An 18,297-nucleotide genomic window follows, 5' to 3' on the forward strand; every position below is an offset into this window, starting at 1 on the left:
CTACAGTAGCTTCACACACCTGCCCTGCGACCTACAGTAGCTTCACACACCTGCCTTCTACCCATTATCCTTTTACACCTTTAGTTAAAACAAACGTATCACTTTCAGCTTTAAATTGAACCACTGACTTGCACCAATTGCTATTTGTGCTGTTTTAAATTTATACAATTCTCTGTGTTAAGTTAATTCTAGAACTACAGAAGTAGGATGTAAGATTTAATGAGACACATCTGTATATCACACATCTGTGCATTTGCTTCTATTAACTTTTGTGTTTTACAGTTTACTTCTGATTTGAAAAGGCGTCCGGAAGTGTTGAATGCCTCTGACAGTGACATAATCAGGAATTTCATCGACAGCAACTTCTCCATGCCTAATTCCAGCACGCTGCTCCAGCAGCTGGATACCATTGATAATGCAGCCTGCGGCTGGATCCAGTTTATGTCCAAGGTCAGAAGACAAGCGGCAGGTTAAACTGCTGGGCTCGTGCTGCACAGAATCATTGATAAAATTTGATTGCTAGATTTATCTGTTGTCACAAGACAATTACCTTTGTCCTATCCATTCCGCCCTAATCTTTTCTGCAACTTAATATTAATTTACACTTCTAATTCTATTGCTATGTCTTCAGTCTGAAACGTTAACTGTGTTTCTTTCTCCACAGTTGCTGTCTCATCTGCTAACAATTTCCAGGAATATCTGTTTTTATTGCAAAACAGTAAACCTGCTTAATAACAGAACAGATTAATCCAATTATTGCAGCAATTGTAACAAGACTGTAGAACCAGACAGTAGAAATGAAAATGAGTCATGAGTTAGTTAATTCAATGGTACTTGGAAAATATTGATGTTTATCATAAATCACCAAATGACACATGAATTTATATAGTCTGGACCTGGTAGGCAAGTTAATTTACTGGGGGATCAGTTTTGAGCAGTGCATTTTTTATCAGTGTTTTTGTTTCTTGTGTACAGCACAGTACAAAAGTCTTAGTTTATATATATATATATATATATAGAGCACAGTACTGTATTTGTCAACATGGAGCAGAGAGCAAGTCTGTAAATTATGTCAGGAGCAAAAGGTGTTGGGAATGGCAAGGGTGGAGCACCACAGGAGTGGTCTGGGGCAGGTGGCAGAGAAGGAATGCCAGAGGTAAGGGAATGGCATAGGTGCAGACTCACCCAGCCTTGAGACATCAGGCAAGGTGATTTTATTCCAAACAATTGGTTTGTAGATCATTACTGAATGCCTCTCTGGTGCTTCCCACTCCCTCCCCTCCCCTTGCCTCCTTCCCACTCTCAGTCCACAATAGAGACCCATATCAGAATCAAGTTTATCATCACTCACATATACCATGAAATTTGTTTTTTTGTGTGGCAGAAGTACAGTGCAAGACATAAAATTACAACAGTGCTGTGCAAATGTCTTGGGCGCTCTAGCTATATACTGTATATGTGCCTAAGACATTGGCATGGTACTGTATATCTTTGTCTGATAGATTTTAAAATCAGGGTCACATATTGAATCCTGCCTTCAATGACAGGCATGCAATCCCTTCCAGGCAGCACTGATAACTCTTGTGTTTCTTCCTGTTTAACCCTGTGCTGGAGTTAGTATCTTTGCCCACTGATCTGTTATTCTCCAGAAGGTAGTGTTGATCTTCACTTTCTCCTCAGGGTGGGCTTTTTTCAGGTTTTGACAGTTTGACCCATTGAGGATGTGACGTTTGGTACCTGTCTCTGCAATTCTGGACATCCCATTGCAGAAAGGACGTGGAAACTTTGGAAGGAGTGCTGAAGAGTTTTACCAAGATGCTGCCTGGATTAGAGGAAATGAGCTAAAAGGAAAATTTGGACAAACTTGTTTTCTCGGGTGCATTGGAGGCTGAAGGGAGCCCTGATAGAAGTTTATAACCTGTTGAAAGGCATCAAATCTTGACATTCAGAATCTGTCCCTGAGGGTAGAAATTTCTAGTACAAAGGGTCATGATATTATGAAGTAAGTTTTATATATAGGGAGTGCTGAGTACCTGGAATGGGTGCTGATGGAAGTAGATATGATATTGGCATCTAAGAGGCTGTTAAGTAGACACATTAGTGGGGCAATTTAGATCATGAGCTTGCAGAAGAGATTTAATTTAACTTAGTAACATGTTTAGCACAGACATTTGAAGGGACTTTTCCGGTGCTGTACTAAGTTCTAAGCTGAGGAGGTTTTAGAAATTGGTCACCATATTTTTGATACATTTGCTATTCATTACATTAATAATTTTATTCTCTGTTTCTGCAGGTGAGTGTGGACATTTTTAAGGGCTTCCCCAATGAGGAGAGTATAGTGAACTACACCTTAAACCAAGCATATCAAGAAAATGTCACAGTATTTGCCAGTAAGTATTTTATACATGTAGCTTTGCTTATGTTACAATGTCATGGGTTGAAACATGATTGTACCAAACAGTAGATTTTCCCCCCACCTCCCTTCCATAAAGTTGTTCATATCAGTATTAAAGTTAGAGTAGCAGGCAGGGTTACAGACACTTGCCAGTTTAATTTCCAATGTGAGGTTAGTGAAAAAGCTAATGGGAGCTGTTACCACTGGAAGAAGGGCGCTAGTGAGCCAGGATAAAGTTATCTGCAGATTGATCTGTTATGCTCGGTCCTGCATTGCCTTCAGCAGGGGTGGGGATGGAATATAGACCTCACATTCTAAAAAGTTTGCGCTGGGTTATGAACTTTAGTCCCTCAAAAAGGAAATAAAGGGAAAATAGGAGAAACAGCTAAATGAGTAATGGTGTAGTTTTCTTAATGGGTCACATGGTCTCCTGCACTGTAAGTTTGTATAACGTGGAGGCATTTTTTGGTCACCAACTACTCCTTTTAAATATGGCAGTATTTGGATATATTTATTTGAGTATGCTTTGGTCCAGAGTATTTTTCATGTATTTTCATACCAAACATTGTGTCTAGTTTTGAGAGAATTATCACAACATACTCTTCTCCTTTTTGTGTTTTCTGGGTAGCGGGTTTGCTTAGAATGTGCCATTCATTTGAAGTCTCAAGGAGCTGTAGGGTCTTCGGGGCTGCTTCTGACTTCTGCCAAACTTGTTGGAATCCACTGTCTTTAATAATTTTTTGACTAGGATGTTAGATGAATTACTTAAAGAAATTAATGGTTTAATCACAATTTGTATCTTTTTTAACAAACTCATGTATTTTGTCAGAGTATGTGATAGTTCATCCCCACTTACTGGCAGAAAGGGCTAAAGCAGTTACACACCAGTTTATCAGCTTTCTCATTTTTCATTGGTTGTGTTAGCTTATTACCCATGTGATGTAATTATGCAACCATTAATTGGTTTATTCTTTGAGGAATGTCATGTTACCTCGAGCATAAAGGAGATAGATATTTCAGAAGTGCCATTTGTGTATTTTTGCCTTCTCCATTTTTGCTTTTCATTGAAGCTCTGCTGTGCTCCTCAGCCCTTCACAGTTTGCCTAATGTCTGAATCTTCGTTTAAAATTAAGATATTCAATTGTCAAGTATTAAAACACCTCACCATTCTTGACCCCTGGAAGAACCCTAAAGATCTGAAAATAAGAGATCTAACAAACAGAAGTGCTAGAACAGCACACAGGGACCTCTCAGAAGTGATACGGCCACTAATGTTGACCACTGGGGAATTATAGGCTCAGAAAGACAGATTTTCTTTGAACCAATAATAGATTTCAATTGCCTTCAGCAAGGACTGTTTTGACTGATTAAGTATCATTGACCCAGTGGCTGCATTGAGTAAGTCGCCTGGTGTGCAACTGAACTGAGTAATGGGGCTCGGATCTATCCCTTTGCTGAATTAGCTAACTCATAAGTCCTAAATTATGGAAACAGGCCCATCAGTCCATTTTTTCCATGCTGACCATTCCCCCTGCATTTGGACAGTATCCTTCTATGCCTTGGCTACCTGTGACCATCTAAATGCCTCTTAAACTCTATACTTGTATTTCATTTCTGCCACCTCTTCCAGTGACAAATTCCAGATTGCGACCACTCTCTGTAAGAAACTTACCCCTCAGATCCCCTTTAAAACTCATTCTCCTCTTTATCAGTACCCTCTTGATATGAATAACCCCTACCACGGGAAAAAGATTTTGACCATCTATCTTCTCTATTCCTCTTGTAATCATTTTACACTTTTATCTGGTCACCAATCAGCCTCCTTTAGTCCAGAGCAAACAATTTCAGTCTCCCCAGTCTCTCCCCTTAATTAAAATCCTCCAATCCAGGCAATATCCTGATGAATCTCCCCTGCAATTACTCCAGTGCAATCATATGCCATCCAGCTGATCAACTACGCCACTTATTAACCCACCCCCGCACCACTACATAAACATTAACTACTCCTCTTTACAGCTCCTCCACATACTTCATCCCCCGGTGCACTGCCACTCGACGCTTACACTCCACGCCTCATACCCACACTGACACAATCACGGTCCTTCTGTGACTTCACATGCCCGGCCTCTATGCTGAAGAGTTTCTCTTGCCAAAAGTCACTTTGTCACTACATCATTTCCTGTCTGTAACCCTCTGTGGAAATACTCCAGCACCTAGTGTCACTTTCTGTTCATACGATCAGTCTGTGTGTATAAGCTAACCCTGAGTATATGCAGCCACACTCGACCAGTTATTTGTACATCACAGACAAGAGAAAATCTGCAGATGCTGGTAATCCGAGCAACACACACAAAATGCTGGAGGAACTCAGCAGGCCAGGCAATATCTAGGAAAAAAAGTACCCGCCGAAGGATCTCGGCCCTTAACATCGACTGTACTATTTTCCATAGATGCTGCCTGGCCTACGGAGTTACTCCAGCATTTTGCGTGTGTTGCTTGGTTACTTGTACATTGTTGTTTTTATAGGATCACCTTTATATTTATAGTGTTATTATTTGTTTTTTATTGATTCCTTTTACATATTGACTTTTCTTTATGATGTATCAGATCCAGAACAACAGACATATACTGTTACACTCATATACAAAAAATAATAATAAGCAATCTTGATTCCTTCTTGTGGTGTACATGATGGTCTTTAAAGCTTCAAAGATGACACCCTTAATGTCATTCAATCAATTAAAGAATAAATATAAAGTATCAAACAACACTGTTTTTTGTTACTTTCAACTAAGGACTTATTTAAGAGAAAAGTTAGGTCAAACAATGTTATTACCGAAACCCAATGAAATAGAAACTTTAATTCAAAAAGGAAAGATTTAAAAATTTATCTCTTGTATGTATAATTTGATTCAAAAACAGGCAATTAAACAGGGAGTCCATAAGTCAAGACAAAAATGGGAAAGTGATTTGAATATTAAAATTGAAGAAAAAAATTGGTCAAGACTATGTCTTGAGAGTATGACAAATATAATAAACGTCCGATTAAGATTAGTGCAATACAATTTTTTACATCAACTATATATTACACCACAAAAAATAAATAAATTAAACCCAAATTTATCTGATCAGTGTTTCCGATGTAACGAAGAAATTGGTACTTTTTTACATTCTACTTGATCTTGTTCTAAAATTCAACATTTTTGGACAAATTTAAGAGTTTTATTGGAACAGATTATTGGAATACAACTTCCACATAATCCAATATTTCTTTTACTAGGTGATATTGAAGGGATAAAACCGATATCCAAATTGAATAAATATCAGAAAGAATTTATAAAAATTGCATTGGCAGTAGCCAAAAAAGCGATTGCAGTTACTTGGAAATCGGATACATATTTAAGTATAGATTGTTGGAAGAAAGAAATTTATGGCTGTATTCCACTTGAAAAAATTACTTATAATTTAAGAGATAAATATGAAACATTTTTGAAAATTTGGCACCCTTATTTACAAAAGACAGGATTAAATATATAGGTGCTCCGAAGATGAAATAATTGGTTACTTGGGGAAATAAATATATATACTAAAGTTATTACGAACTCCATGGAGCATGTGAGGATCTTCCAATATCCAGGCATTCCTTTTTTTTCTTTCTTTCTTCTTTTTTTCAATAGGGATGTTAGGAGGGAGGGGTTAAGGGGAGGGGGGATGGGTAACACATTTTCTTTTTCACACACTTTTATTCTGTAACTATTTGAAAACACAATAAAAAAAAGTTTTAAAAAAAAAGATGACACCTGTAGAAATTCAACATTACATCTAAAAACTGAGAGGACATTCCTCTCGGTGGATACACCTGGAGGAAATCTGTTCAAGAGGGAGCTGCGCAACTTGAGATTGACCTGTGCCACAAAGAGCAAGTGGCAGCTGCAAAAGGGGAGACTGAACAACCAGATGACCCAAGCACTAACCACACCCATGTCATATGATTGCCACACTGGACCAAAATATGTGAATCTCAGATCAGCCTCTACAGCTATCTGAGGACCCCCAATAGACAACCCCTTAGGAGAACATCATAGTCAACACGAGTGATTGCTCAATCTTTACGTAATAGTCTAAGTGGAGTCTAACCAGTGTTTTGTAAAGTTCCAATGTAACATCTGAACTCTTATATTCTATGCCCCAGCCAATGAACGTAAACATACTAGCACGTGTTGTTTATTGTTGTATGACGTACCCTCCAATCAATCCAATAATAATATTCCAGAAAGTCGAAGAAGTGTACTCAATCCTTTATTAGCAACTAGCAAATTATACAATCTTGAAGCAGTTAGCGGAACGAAGCGATCAACAAAAGATATGACACCTGGCGGTCCCCAGAACCAAACTGGCCAGAACAAAGCATGAATACTTATTTCCTACGTTTTTTGCCATGCCCCCACCCACATGACTAGTTACCATAATAAAATATGCATCACAGAATACAATGCAGATAGAGTACAGATGTATGGCTCCTACACGTACCACATGCCTTCTTCATCATCCTGCTTTCACACGGACAATGATAGTGATCACGTAGCTCTCGGGAGGGGGTTGAAATCAACTTGAAACATGTTCTTGGGATCTGTCCAATAATTTATTGTGTAGGTGTTTGGTGAGAGGATGATCTAAGCTTGGGTTGTAGCTTATGATTCACAAGGTTTTTATTCAATTTGGGTCGTTTGGAGTCACTTGGTTTGATGGTTTGTTGTTGTATGATGTTTTTAGTCAACTTAACTTGACCTTAAGTAATAACCAGCTGGGTTGAAGAACCTGTGTTCATGGGAGTATAAACACAGTGATCTGGGTGTTCAAATACATGACCAACAAAATCTACAGGCAGAATGGTATAATTTATTGCTTGGAAGACTGAATACAAAAGCAAGGAGGTTATGCTTCAGTTGCACTGGGCATTGGTGAGACTGGAGTACTTTATGCAGCGATCGTCTTATTATGTAAGAAAGGATGTTAATGCTTTGCATCAGTTCACAGGTTAGAGAAGATTTAATTTACTAACACTTGGAATGGATGGTTATCTTATGAGGAAAGGCTGGATGGACTAGGCTCATCTTCTCTTGCGTTTAGAAGAGATTTGAACATGTCTTTGCAAGGTGGTTGTGCAAAGGAAGTTTACTTTCGAGGGAGAATTAAGAAGAGAAGCATAAAATGAGGCATCCTCCACTTAAGATGGTGATAAGATTATTTTTTTCTCTCTGAGAGTGGCAGTCTCTGAAACTTTTCCTCGAAGGACAGTGGAAGCAGAGACTTGGAATATTTTCAAAGCAGAAGTGAAGAGATACCTAATAACCAAGGAAGTAAAATGATTGGTTGAAAATCAGGATGTGAAGTTGAGGATATAATCATATCACTCTGATCTCATTAAATAGCAGACCTGCCTTGAGTGGCTGAGTATCCTCTCTTGCTGTTAATAAATACATATAATGTGCGTGTTCATGGTTTAGCCGGGTATATAGAGATAACTATTGGAGGAAAGGGACACAAATTCCATGCATCCAGTATATAATTTAGTCATTAAAAAGGGGTTCTGCAATTCGCTTAGATAGCTCCTCTGAGTGAACATTGTGTAGCATTATAACAAGATAACCACTGTCCAGGGGAGTATGTGTAAAAGAATTACCAAATGACTTGGAACAAAAAACCGCCTCAATAATGTTCTTTTGTATTATTGATGTGTTTTGTGCTCCTGATTATAGTACGCCACCTAATATCTGTCAACAAGAATAATTTTATCAAATAGTGGAGAAGCCAGTGCCATATAATTGAATTGCTGAACAATTGCAACACGAATACCGTTGAACATCTAAGAACGATTAACATGACAACCAAGGAAAGCTTCTCATCAGCCTTGGATTGTAAAATTATTTCTGATATGTACTGCATTTTGAGTTTAATCATCTCCAGGTATCTGAACACTGAAACCAGAACCTGTATTTCATAATCACAGCAATGGCTGAAATCATTAAACAGACCATCCATAAAATTGTGCACAGTTTCACTGAAAAAAATTAAAATCGATGTTCCTGTATATATGTAAGGTTCTGTGATTGTTTCCTAATGTGAAAGTGGCTTTGTTCCAATTTTGAGATAAAATTATGCTTAAAAGAATGTAAACATGTATGTTTCATCCTCAAGGTGTAATATTTCAGACCAAGGAGGATGGCACTTTGCCCCCTCATGTCATGTTGAAGATCCGCCAAAATTCCAGTTTTACGGAGAAGACCAATGAAATTCGCAGGGCCTACTGGAGGCCAGGACCCAACACTGGCGGAAGATTCTATTTCCTCTATGGGTTTGTCTGGATTCAAGGTGGGTGTTGTGTGTTTAATATGTCAATAATATTTGAGGAATCTTGTACCTATATTGACTAAGTGTTCTTGTTCATTTAAGTAATTCATTATAGACTATACAGTGGCACGCAAAAGCTTGGGCGCCCCGGTCAAAGTTTCTGTTACTGTGAATAGTTAAATGAGTAGAAGATGAACTGATCTTCAAAAGTCATGAAGTTAAAGATGAAACATTCTTTTCAACATTTTAAGCAAGATTAGTGTATTATTTTTGTTTTGTACAATTTTGGAGTGGGGGGAGGAAAAAGGAAAGGAGCACCATGCAAAAGTTTGGGCACCCCAAAAGATTTGAGCTTTCAGATAACTTTTACCAAGGTCTCAGACCATAATTAGCCTGTTAGGGCTATGGCTTGTTCACAGTCATCGTTAGGAAAGGCCAGGTGATGCAAATTTCAAAGTTGTATAAATACCCTGACTCAAACTTTGTCCCAACAATCAGCAGCCATGGGCTCCTCTAAGCAGCTGCCTAGCAGTCTGAAAGTTAAAATAATTGATGCCCACAAAGCAGGAGAAGGCTATAAGAAGATAGCAAAGTGTTTTCAGGTAGCCGTTTCCTCAGTTTGTAACGTAATTAAGAAATGGCAGTTAATAGAAACGGTGGAGGTCAAGTTGAGCTCTGGAAGACCAAGAGAATTTTCCGAGAGAACTGCTCGTTGGATTGCTAAAAAGGCAAATCAGAACCCCTGTTTGACTGCAAAAGACCTTCAGGAAGATTTAGCAGCCTCTGGAGTGGTGGTGCACTGTTCTACTGTGCAGTGACACCTGCACAAATATGATGTTCATGGAAGAGTCGTCAGAAGAAAATCTTTCCTGCATCCTCACCACAAAATTCACCGTCAGAAGTTTGCAAAGGAACATCTAAACAAGCCTGATGCATTTTGGAAACAAGTCCTGTGGACTATGAAGTTAAAATAGAACTTTTTGGCCTCAATGATCAAAGGTATGTTTGGAGAAAAAAGGGTGCAGAATTTCATGAAGAGAACTCCTCTTCAACTGTTAAGCACAGGGGTGGATCGATCATGCTTTGGGCTTGTGTTGCAGCCAGTGGCACGGGAAACACTTCACTGGTAGAGGGAAGAATGAATTCAATTAAATACCAGCAAATTCTGGAAGCAAAGATAACACCGTCTGTGGAAAAAAAAAAGTTGAAGATGAAAAGAGGATGGCATCTACAACAGGATAATTATCTTAAACACACCTCAAAATCTGCAATGGACTACCTCAAGAGTGGCAACTGAAGGTTTTACCATGGCTCTCGCAATCCCCCAACTTAAAGATCATCAAAAATCTTAGACCACAAAAGAGACCACATGCAAATAGCCCAAGAATCTCAGAAAACTAGAAGCCTTTTGCAAGGAAGAATGGGTGAAAATCCCCCAAACAAGAATTGAAAGACTTAGCTGGCTACAGAAAGCGTTTACAAGCTGTGATACTTGCCAAAGGGAGTGTTACTAAGTACTGACCATGCAAGGTGCCCATTTCAGGCCCTTTTCCTTTTTTTGGTATTTTGAAACTGTAAAAGATAGAAATAAGAAAGTAATCTTGCTTAAAATATTAAAGAAATGTGTCATCTTTAACTTTATGCCTTTTGGAAATCAGGTCAACTTTTTCTCACTTAGCTATTCACAGTGCACCCCCCTGGGTCGCCTCAGGCTCACTCAGCTCGTTCTCATCTAGGGGGAGCAGCCTTTGGCCCCGCCAAACTGGGTAATCAGCTGGTGTGGATGCTGTGTGATGTCCCCGCCTCGCCAAAAAACAGACAGGACACCAAATGTGATTAAATGATTACAATTTATAAAGATTACTATAACTAAGTGATTAATAACGATACAGTATATATGAAGGAAAAGAAAACAAAGAAAAGGCGCCAAACTTATCAAAGTCCAAACCACTTCGTGCACAACCGTTGGAGCTCAATTACTGAAATCTTCTGGCCACCATTTGATCCCCTCTGAACTCCTCGACTCGCAGCTCAGGACCACCCGAAGTGGTTAACCAAGCACATCTATCTTCATCTCCTCTCCTTAGGGTACCTCCTGGCTTCGGACCCCCACTTGGGGTCCATTCCTCACCCAGTTTACAGCATCGTGTCCTCTCTCTCTCACCCCCTCGCGCCAATCTCCCCAAAAGCCCGCCAACAATCGCTTACAGACTCAGAAGAAAGAACAACATTAATCCCAATTGGTTAACAAAGGAATACAATTCTCGTTATCAGTAAATTTGAACCCAAACAAGCTTCCAGCACTCTCTCGCAACAAAGAAGCATTCCTACTTTTAACAAAACAAAGAAGCCATTTTGATTAACATACGCAGTAACAAAGATAAAGAAGCCCCCTTTACAACAGTAACAGAAATTTTGACCGGGGTGCCCAAACTTTTGCATGCCACTGTATGTAAAAGTACTTTAATTGTATACACATCACGCAATGATGTGATATGTGCATGCCTTGCTTAAACATGAAGTTAGACCCACATTCCCTGAATGTCTTCCATTGAATTAGTTTAATGTTTTGAAATGACAAAATTTAACAGTGGGTCCACAGAACATGTGGTGTGGCTTTTTAATCAAGAAGTAGCCTGTTCAATTTATGATAGGGGAAAGGAAAAAGAAACCCTTCTTCTACCTTTGATTGAGCTTCAGTCCTTTTCAAACCACAAAACTGTCACTGTTTTATATGTGTAAGCATACTACCATTTATTTGGAATGCTGTTTATGGGCAATTTTTGATATAACTGGGACAATTTTTTTTGCAGAATGTAAATACTTCCACATACTCATTACATTTTCAGTCTATCATTTGTGGCATAATTGTTGTAAAATTGAAAGAAGTGAATGGTGTGCCAGAAAAATTGCCATGCACGCAATAATTTGTTCACTATAGTACAGAACATTATCAATATCCTGATTGACAATTGTGTATCATATGCATTACCTGGTTTTCAATCTATTTCTTCTGTGCATTGGAGATACACTTGGACACCACTGGGCCAGCATAGTGACACCAAACAACAGGCATTGCACTATTGATTTCCCTTGTGTCCTCCTTTAACTCTACACTGTTCATGATTTCCACCATAACCCTTCTCTCAGACTATCCATCCACCATCTTGACCAAGTTTACCTGATTATCTCTGCACCAGCTGCCACTCCCTTCTGCTGGTCTCCCTCACCAGTCATCTTCTCTCACCTTCAGAGACATTTAGTCTTCAAATTGCACTCTCGTAAAGGGAAAGGGCTCTGTGTGCATTTATGTGTGAAATGCTTATTCCACCTCACATGATGTTGTAACCTATATGCCTCGTGTGAAACTGGCACTGGTGATAGGTCATTGTTTGTTTGTGCTTGAGAAATTTTCAACCTTGAATTTTAAAGGATTTCTATGATATGGAGTCTTCAATCACATAACTTAGATAGTGAGGGTGGTGACTTTGGGTAAGGGGTAAGAGGTTCAGGGGATCTGAAATATAACTTTTCCACTCAGAAGTTGGCTGGAATCTGCAATGCACTGCAAGTGAGAGAAACAGGTATAGTCAAACAAATTAGGAAGCATCCAGACTGGCACTTAAATAGCAGATCCTGGGCCAAGTACTGGTATGTGTAGACAGGTGCTTGAATGTCAGCACAAATGCAATTGGGCTGAAGGGCTTATTCCTTTGACTGACTATAATTCTGAGCACGAGGTGACAACTTATGTTGGTTAATGGCATTTTATTTTACCATGTCTGTTGCTTGGTGAAACTTAGTGAAACTTTGCACTGAACACTCATTGCTATTTTTGTTCACATTTATTTATTCCGATCTATTATTTCCTTTGACCACAGAGCTTTTCATGTTTTCGATTGTATTTCTTCAGTTTGTTCTTTTCTCCCCATTGTTTGGTGTCATCACTTCTCCTATTGAGCCCACTCCTGTTATTTTATCTTCCAGACTCCTTGTTGGTCATTCCATATCTTTTCCCATTTTTATTTGTGGGTTTTTGCAATTTCAGTTTTTGTTCTGTTGTCTTACCAGAAGCTGACGTGACCTCTCCTTAATATTAAAAATAAAAATACTCCAAGTCAGGCAGTGTCTGTGGACAGAGAAAAAGTTTGTGTCAGATACATCAGTGCCCCAGAACTGAACCATTAACTATTTCTATTTGTACAAATCCTGTGAGACCCTTTGAGTATTTCCAGCATTTTCTGATTTTGTTTTAGATTTCCTGCATCTGCATCATTTTTATTTTCCTAACTTCTAAGTTCTAAGTAAATTTATTATCAAAGTACATACATGTCACCATATGCAACCCAGATTCATTTTCCTGTGGGCAGACTCAGCAAACCTACAGTAGAGTAACCATAACAGGATTAATGAAAGATCAACTAGAGTGCAGAAGACGACAACATTGTGCAAATGCAAATATAAATAAATAACAACAAATAATGAGAACATGAAATAATGAGACGAATCTTTGAAAATGAGATCGTTGGTTACGACAACATTTCAATGATGGAGCAAGTGAGTGTGCTTATCCCCTTTTATTCATGAGCCTGATAGTTGAGGGGTAGTTTTTGAACTTGGTAGTGTAAGTCCTGAGGCTCTTGTAACTTCTACCTGATGGCAGCAACAAGAACAGGGCATGGCCTCTGATAATAGATGCTGCTTTCTTACAACACCGTTTCATATACAAGTGTTCAATGGTTGGGAAGACTTAACCCATGATGTACTGGTCTGAATCCACTACATTTTGTAGGATTTTCCATTCAAAGGCATTGGTGTTTCCATACCAGGCTCTGATGCAGCCAGTCAATATACTCTCCACTACATATCTATAGAAGTTTGTCAACATTTTTGATGTTGCGCCAAATCTCCACAGATTCCTGAGTCCTCTAACAATATGCCAAATATAACAATATACCAATCCAACAATATACTAAATTTGTAAGTGTTAATATGTGATATATTTGTTGTAGACTTAGCTGATACCCAGTATGAGAGCAATTCTTCAACGAAGCTGAAGTTTAGTATTGTTGGCCATTTGAGCTTGAAACAGCAAATTTTTCTTCATAATGATCATGTACTGTACTTGTAATGGACATATTTGCAGTAGGAATTGCGATCTTAACCCTCTTTCCCATTTCCTCACACCTTGCTTATTATTATCAAATGTACACCTTTTTTCTGTGAGTTCTCCCTCTTATCTTGAATATATGATAACTCTCTTGTCTGAACATATTAAAGTGAAACTGTGGTTTCTTAATGCTTCTGGGAAACTTGCTTTATCCTTGTGCAACTATAAAACTTTGCATTGTTTCCATATAAGCCAACAATTTTACATCTTGGAGTATTGTGGACAGTTTTGGGCTCCTTATTTTAGAAAGGATATACTGACATTTGAAAGGGTTCAGGGACGCTTCAGGAGAATGATTCCCGGAATTAAAGGGTTACCATATGAGGAACATCTGGTAGCTCTTGGGCTGTATCTCTGGAGTTCAGGAAAATGAGGTGGAATCTCATAGAAATATTCCAAATGTTAAGAGACCTGAACAGATTACATATGGCAAAGTTATTTCCCGTGGTAGGGGAGTCTAAGAGAAGAGGGCATGACTTTCAGGATTGAAGGACGTCCATTTAGAACAGAGATGAGGAGAAATTACTTTAGTCAGAGGGTGGTAAATCTGTGGAATGTGTTGCCATGAGTGGCTGTGGAGGCCAAGTCATTGGGTGTATTTAAGGCAGAGATAGGTAGTTTCTTGATTAGCCAGGGTATCAAAGGGTATGGGGAGAAGGCAGGGGAGTGGGGATGACTGGAAAAATTGGATCAGCCCCTGATTGAATGGTGGAGCAGACTCGATGGGCCAAATGGCCTACTTCTGCTCCTATATCTTAAGGTCTTATTGTCATCTGTATAAATTGTATTTTTAGGTATTAATTTTATTGGAAATTAAGTTGGTAGTAAAGGCAGCAAATGCAATGATTACATTTATTCTGACAAGATTAGCATATAAAAGCAAGTATATACTACTGAGGTTTTATAAGACATAAGACCTCATTTGGAATATTGTGAAGCCCATGTCTAAGGAAAGATGTACTAACCCTGGAGAGGGTCCAGAGTAGGTTCACAAGAATTATCCCAGGATATGAGGAGCGTTTGAAGGCTCAGGGTCTTTACTCAATGCAGTTCAGAAGAATGTGGGGGGAGGGGGGAGGATTGATTAAAACCTACTGGATATTGAAAGGTCTGGAAAGAGTGAACATGCAGAAGATGCTGCTATTAGTAGGAGAGTCGAGGACTGAAGGGAACAACATCAGAACAAAGGGATGTTCCTGTTGCTTTAAAACTGAGGAAAGGAATTTCTTCAGCCAGAGGGTCATGAATCTGTGGAATTCATTGCTGCAGGGACTATGGAAGCCAAGACATTAGAGGTACTTGAGGCAGAGATACAGAGCTTCTTGCTTGGTAAAGGGTTTAAGGTTATGAGCAGAAGGTGGGAGATGGATTTGGGCAAAAATTCAGCTATTATGGAATGTCAGAATAAACTCTAGGTTTTAATGTTCTAATTCTGCTTCTGTATTATAGTTGAGCATATATTTCACGTAAAATATTCCAATGAACATTCAATCATTTCTATCTACAGTATGCCCTTCATGCAAGTGTCAACTAATATGGAATGATGTTATTTTAAGATTAATGTAGCCTATTTCTTCTATTACAGATATGATGGAACGGGCCATTATCAATACATTTGTGGGTCATGATGTGGTAGAGCCTGGAAACTATGTTCAGATGTTCCCCTACCCCTGCTACACCAGGGATGAGTAAGTATGCGTACAATATTTGAGACAATGGAATAATATAAATTAGAATAGTTCAGATGGTTAACTATAATTTGAGCAGTTTTCATGATCGATGTGAAAGGATAGGTAAAGAAAAAAATGAAGGGAAAAAAAACTAGGTGGGTGGGTTCCATCATTAAGAATACCCCTCCCTCCCATCACCCAGGATGTGCCCTCTTCTCATTGCTACCATCAGGAAGAAGGTACAAAGGTACAGGATTCTGAAGGCACACACTCAACGATTCAGGAACAGCTTCTTCCCCCTCTGCCATCTGATTTCAGAATGGGCATTAAAAAATTCTGAATGAGTTAATTATTTTGCTCTTCGTGAGTTTTCTGCATATAATTAATACTTTTTGAAAATCTTGTTCAAAGCCAATGCTTTTTGAGGGAAGTATTTGCCCTACTTATACGGATGACTATAAGATATAGGAGCAGAAGTAGGCCAATATACAAGAGAGTTTTTTAAATGAATACCAAGTTGTAAGGAAGGGCTCAATAGTCTGTTCACAGTCTATGATGTGAGTTGCATTTCTTCAACTTTTTGGAAATGCAAGAAGATCAAAGAAGCAAAAACAAACTGCTGGAGGAACTCAGCAAGTCAGATAGCATCTGTGGAGACAAAGGGATGGTCACATAAAGAACTGGACAAATAGTTTATCTCACCAACCAAAGAGAGTTGAGGATGAAGGACAAAATAGTGTGAGATGCAGTTTAGAAGAAAGAAAAATAAAGACAATGAAAGGAAAATCAGAATAAAATTAGAGGAGGTTTTTTTCCCCCTTGTTTTCAATTTGATGGACCTCTGGGAAATACTTACCACCTTCTGGAGTGAGATTACTGTTTCTTTCCTGAACATTCACAATGATATGCCATTTTCTGACATAAGCCTCTCATTAACAGGATGTTAACACAGTGGTTAAGTAGTATTTACAACAGATATGAGTCAAGTTCTGGGGGATGTTGACGATTAGATCATGATTTTCTAACACTAAATGCTGAGTGGCACAAAGCCCCAGAATCTTGTGATGTTTTACAGTGCCTGCATATCCATCCTCACTGCACAGGTAAAGTTGTTTCATGAACTTGAATCAGACTTTTGCAGAGATCAGAAGCAAAAACTTGGTTAATGCCATTGATTTCTACAGAGAGCACAACAAGTTAGTTTTGGCAGCACAGCTGATTAAGAATCTGGTTTAGTATCACTGGCATATGTAGTGAAATTTGTTGCTTTGTGGCAGCAGTACATTGTAACCCACATTAATAATAAACCATAAATTACAATAAGAAATATATATAGTTGAATTAAGTAATGCAAAACTAGAGGGAAGAAATGGTGCAGTATTGTTCGATGGTTCGTTATCCATTCAGAAATCTGATGGCAGAGGAGAAGATGCTGTTCCTGAAATGTTGAGTGTGTGTCTTCTAGCTCCTATACCTTCTCCTCAAAAGTAGCAATGAGAAGAGGGCAGGTTCAGGGAGATGGGGGGTCCTTAATGATGGATGCCGCCTGTTCAAGGCATCACCTTTCGAAGGTGTCCTCAATGCTGGGGAAGCTAGTGCCCATGATGGAGCTGGCTGAGTTTACAACTTTCAAGCAGTTTTTTCCAATTCTGTGCAGTGGCCCCTTCATACCAGACGGTGATGCATATAGAGGGGAGTTGTTTCTTTCAGTTTCTTCTAAGATGTGATATTTCTGATAGAAAGACTAGAGGAGGGAATTCTTCCTGGCTTTGAGCTCCTGATTATAAATATCTCTTGGAACCAAGTTGAGAAAGCCTCAAGTAGGGAATTTTTTTTTACCTTAATTCAATTTCATCTATCATTGAAACCTCCTAACGGTACAATTTAAATAAACCGCACAGCATGTGAGACCCCAAAGAACAATTTTAAGCTGTATCATCATGCAGTGAATCCAATTGCTAATCGTAATTACAACTCTGTCTTCATTCAGGCAAGTGAGTCTTGCCTATGCCCTATCTGAGTGATTGTCTAATTTAGATATATAGCACTGTCAGGATGTGCAATCTGGTGTAAAATAAGAGTGAGTGGATTTAAAAGTAATCATTTGAGAAGGGCACACGGAATACAGTTCTGCTCTTTCATCTGAAAGAAAGCCCAGCTGTGGTAGGGGAGAGTTGGAAGGCTGATAGCCTGCTAATAGTATATCAGCTGTAGGTCACAATTAAGTAAACTATTTGCCCCTCCCAACTTTCAAGTCATTGGCAGACACAGTAAAGTGAATTTTTATCAGATTCATTAAAATAGCCCGTTACTATCCTTATAATTCTGAAATATTTGTTGCTTCTACACGTTGGTAGATACAATATACAAAAGGATAAGTAATATAGTGAGTAATGTCTGTAGTGTTTGTTTACCTATCAAAATTATGAAGTCTAGAATCGGCTTTAATATTTCTGGCATATGTTATGAAATTCGTTTTATGGCAGCAGTATGTGTGTAAAAAAAAAAGCTATAAATTACAATAAGAAATATAAATAAACCGTTACAAGAAAAAAGCTTGTGAACCCTTTGCAATTATCTGGTTTTCTGCATTAATTACTCATAAAATGTGGTCTGATCTTCATCTGAGACACAATAATGGACAAACACAATCTGCCTAAACTAATAACACATGAACAATTATACTACTTCTCGTCAATGCAGTGTACACT

General features: G+C 38.6%; 1 protein-coding gene across 2 annotated transcripts in view; it reads left to right on the forward strand.

Annotated features, from left to right (window-relative positions):
- abca2 (ATP-binding cassette, sub-family A (ABC1), member 2) overlaps positions 1–18,297 on the forward strand; it is a 519,276-nt gene that overhangs the window by 330,702 nt on the left and 170,277 nt on the right. For both annotated transcript variants that reach the window (XM_073052214.1, XM_073052215.1), the window contains exons 12-15: positions 283–450; positions 2,294–2,390; positions 8,594–8,767; positions 15,502–15,604. In XM_073052214.1, coding sequence (XP_072908315.1) covers positions 283–450; positions 2,294–2,390; positions 8,594–8,767; positions 15,502–15,604 — 542 coding nt within the window. The remainder of the gene's footprint in view (positions 1–282; positions 451–2,293; positions 2,391–8,593; positions 8,768–15,501; positions 15,605–18,297) is intronic.

This window comes from Hemitrygon akajei, chromosome 7 (assembly GCF_048418815.1).
Source record: "Hemitrygon akajei chromosome 7, sHemAka1.3, whole genome shotgun sequence".
Taxonomy (NCBI): Eukaryota; Metazoa; Chordata; class Chondrichthyes; order Myliobatiformes; family Dasyatidae; genus Hemitrygon; species Hemitrygon akajei.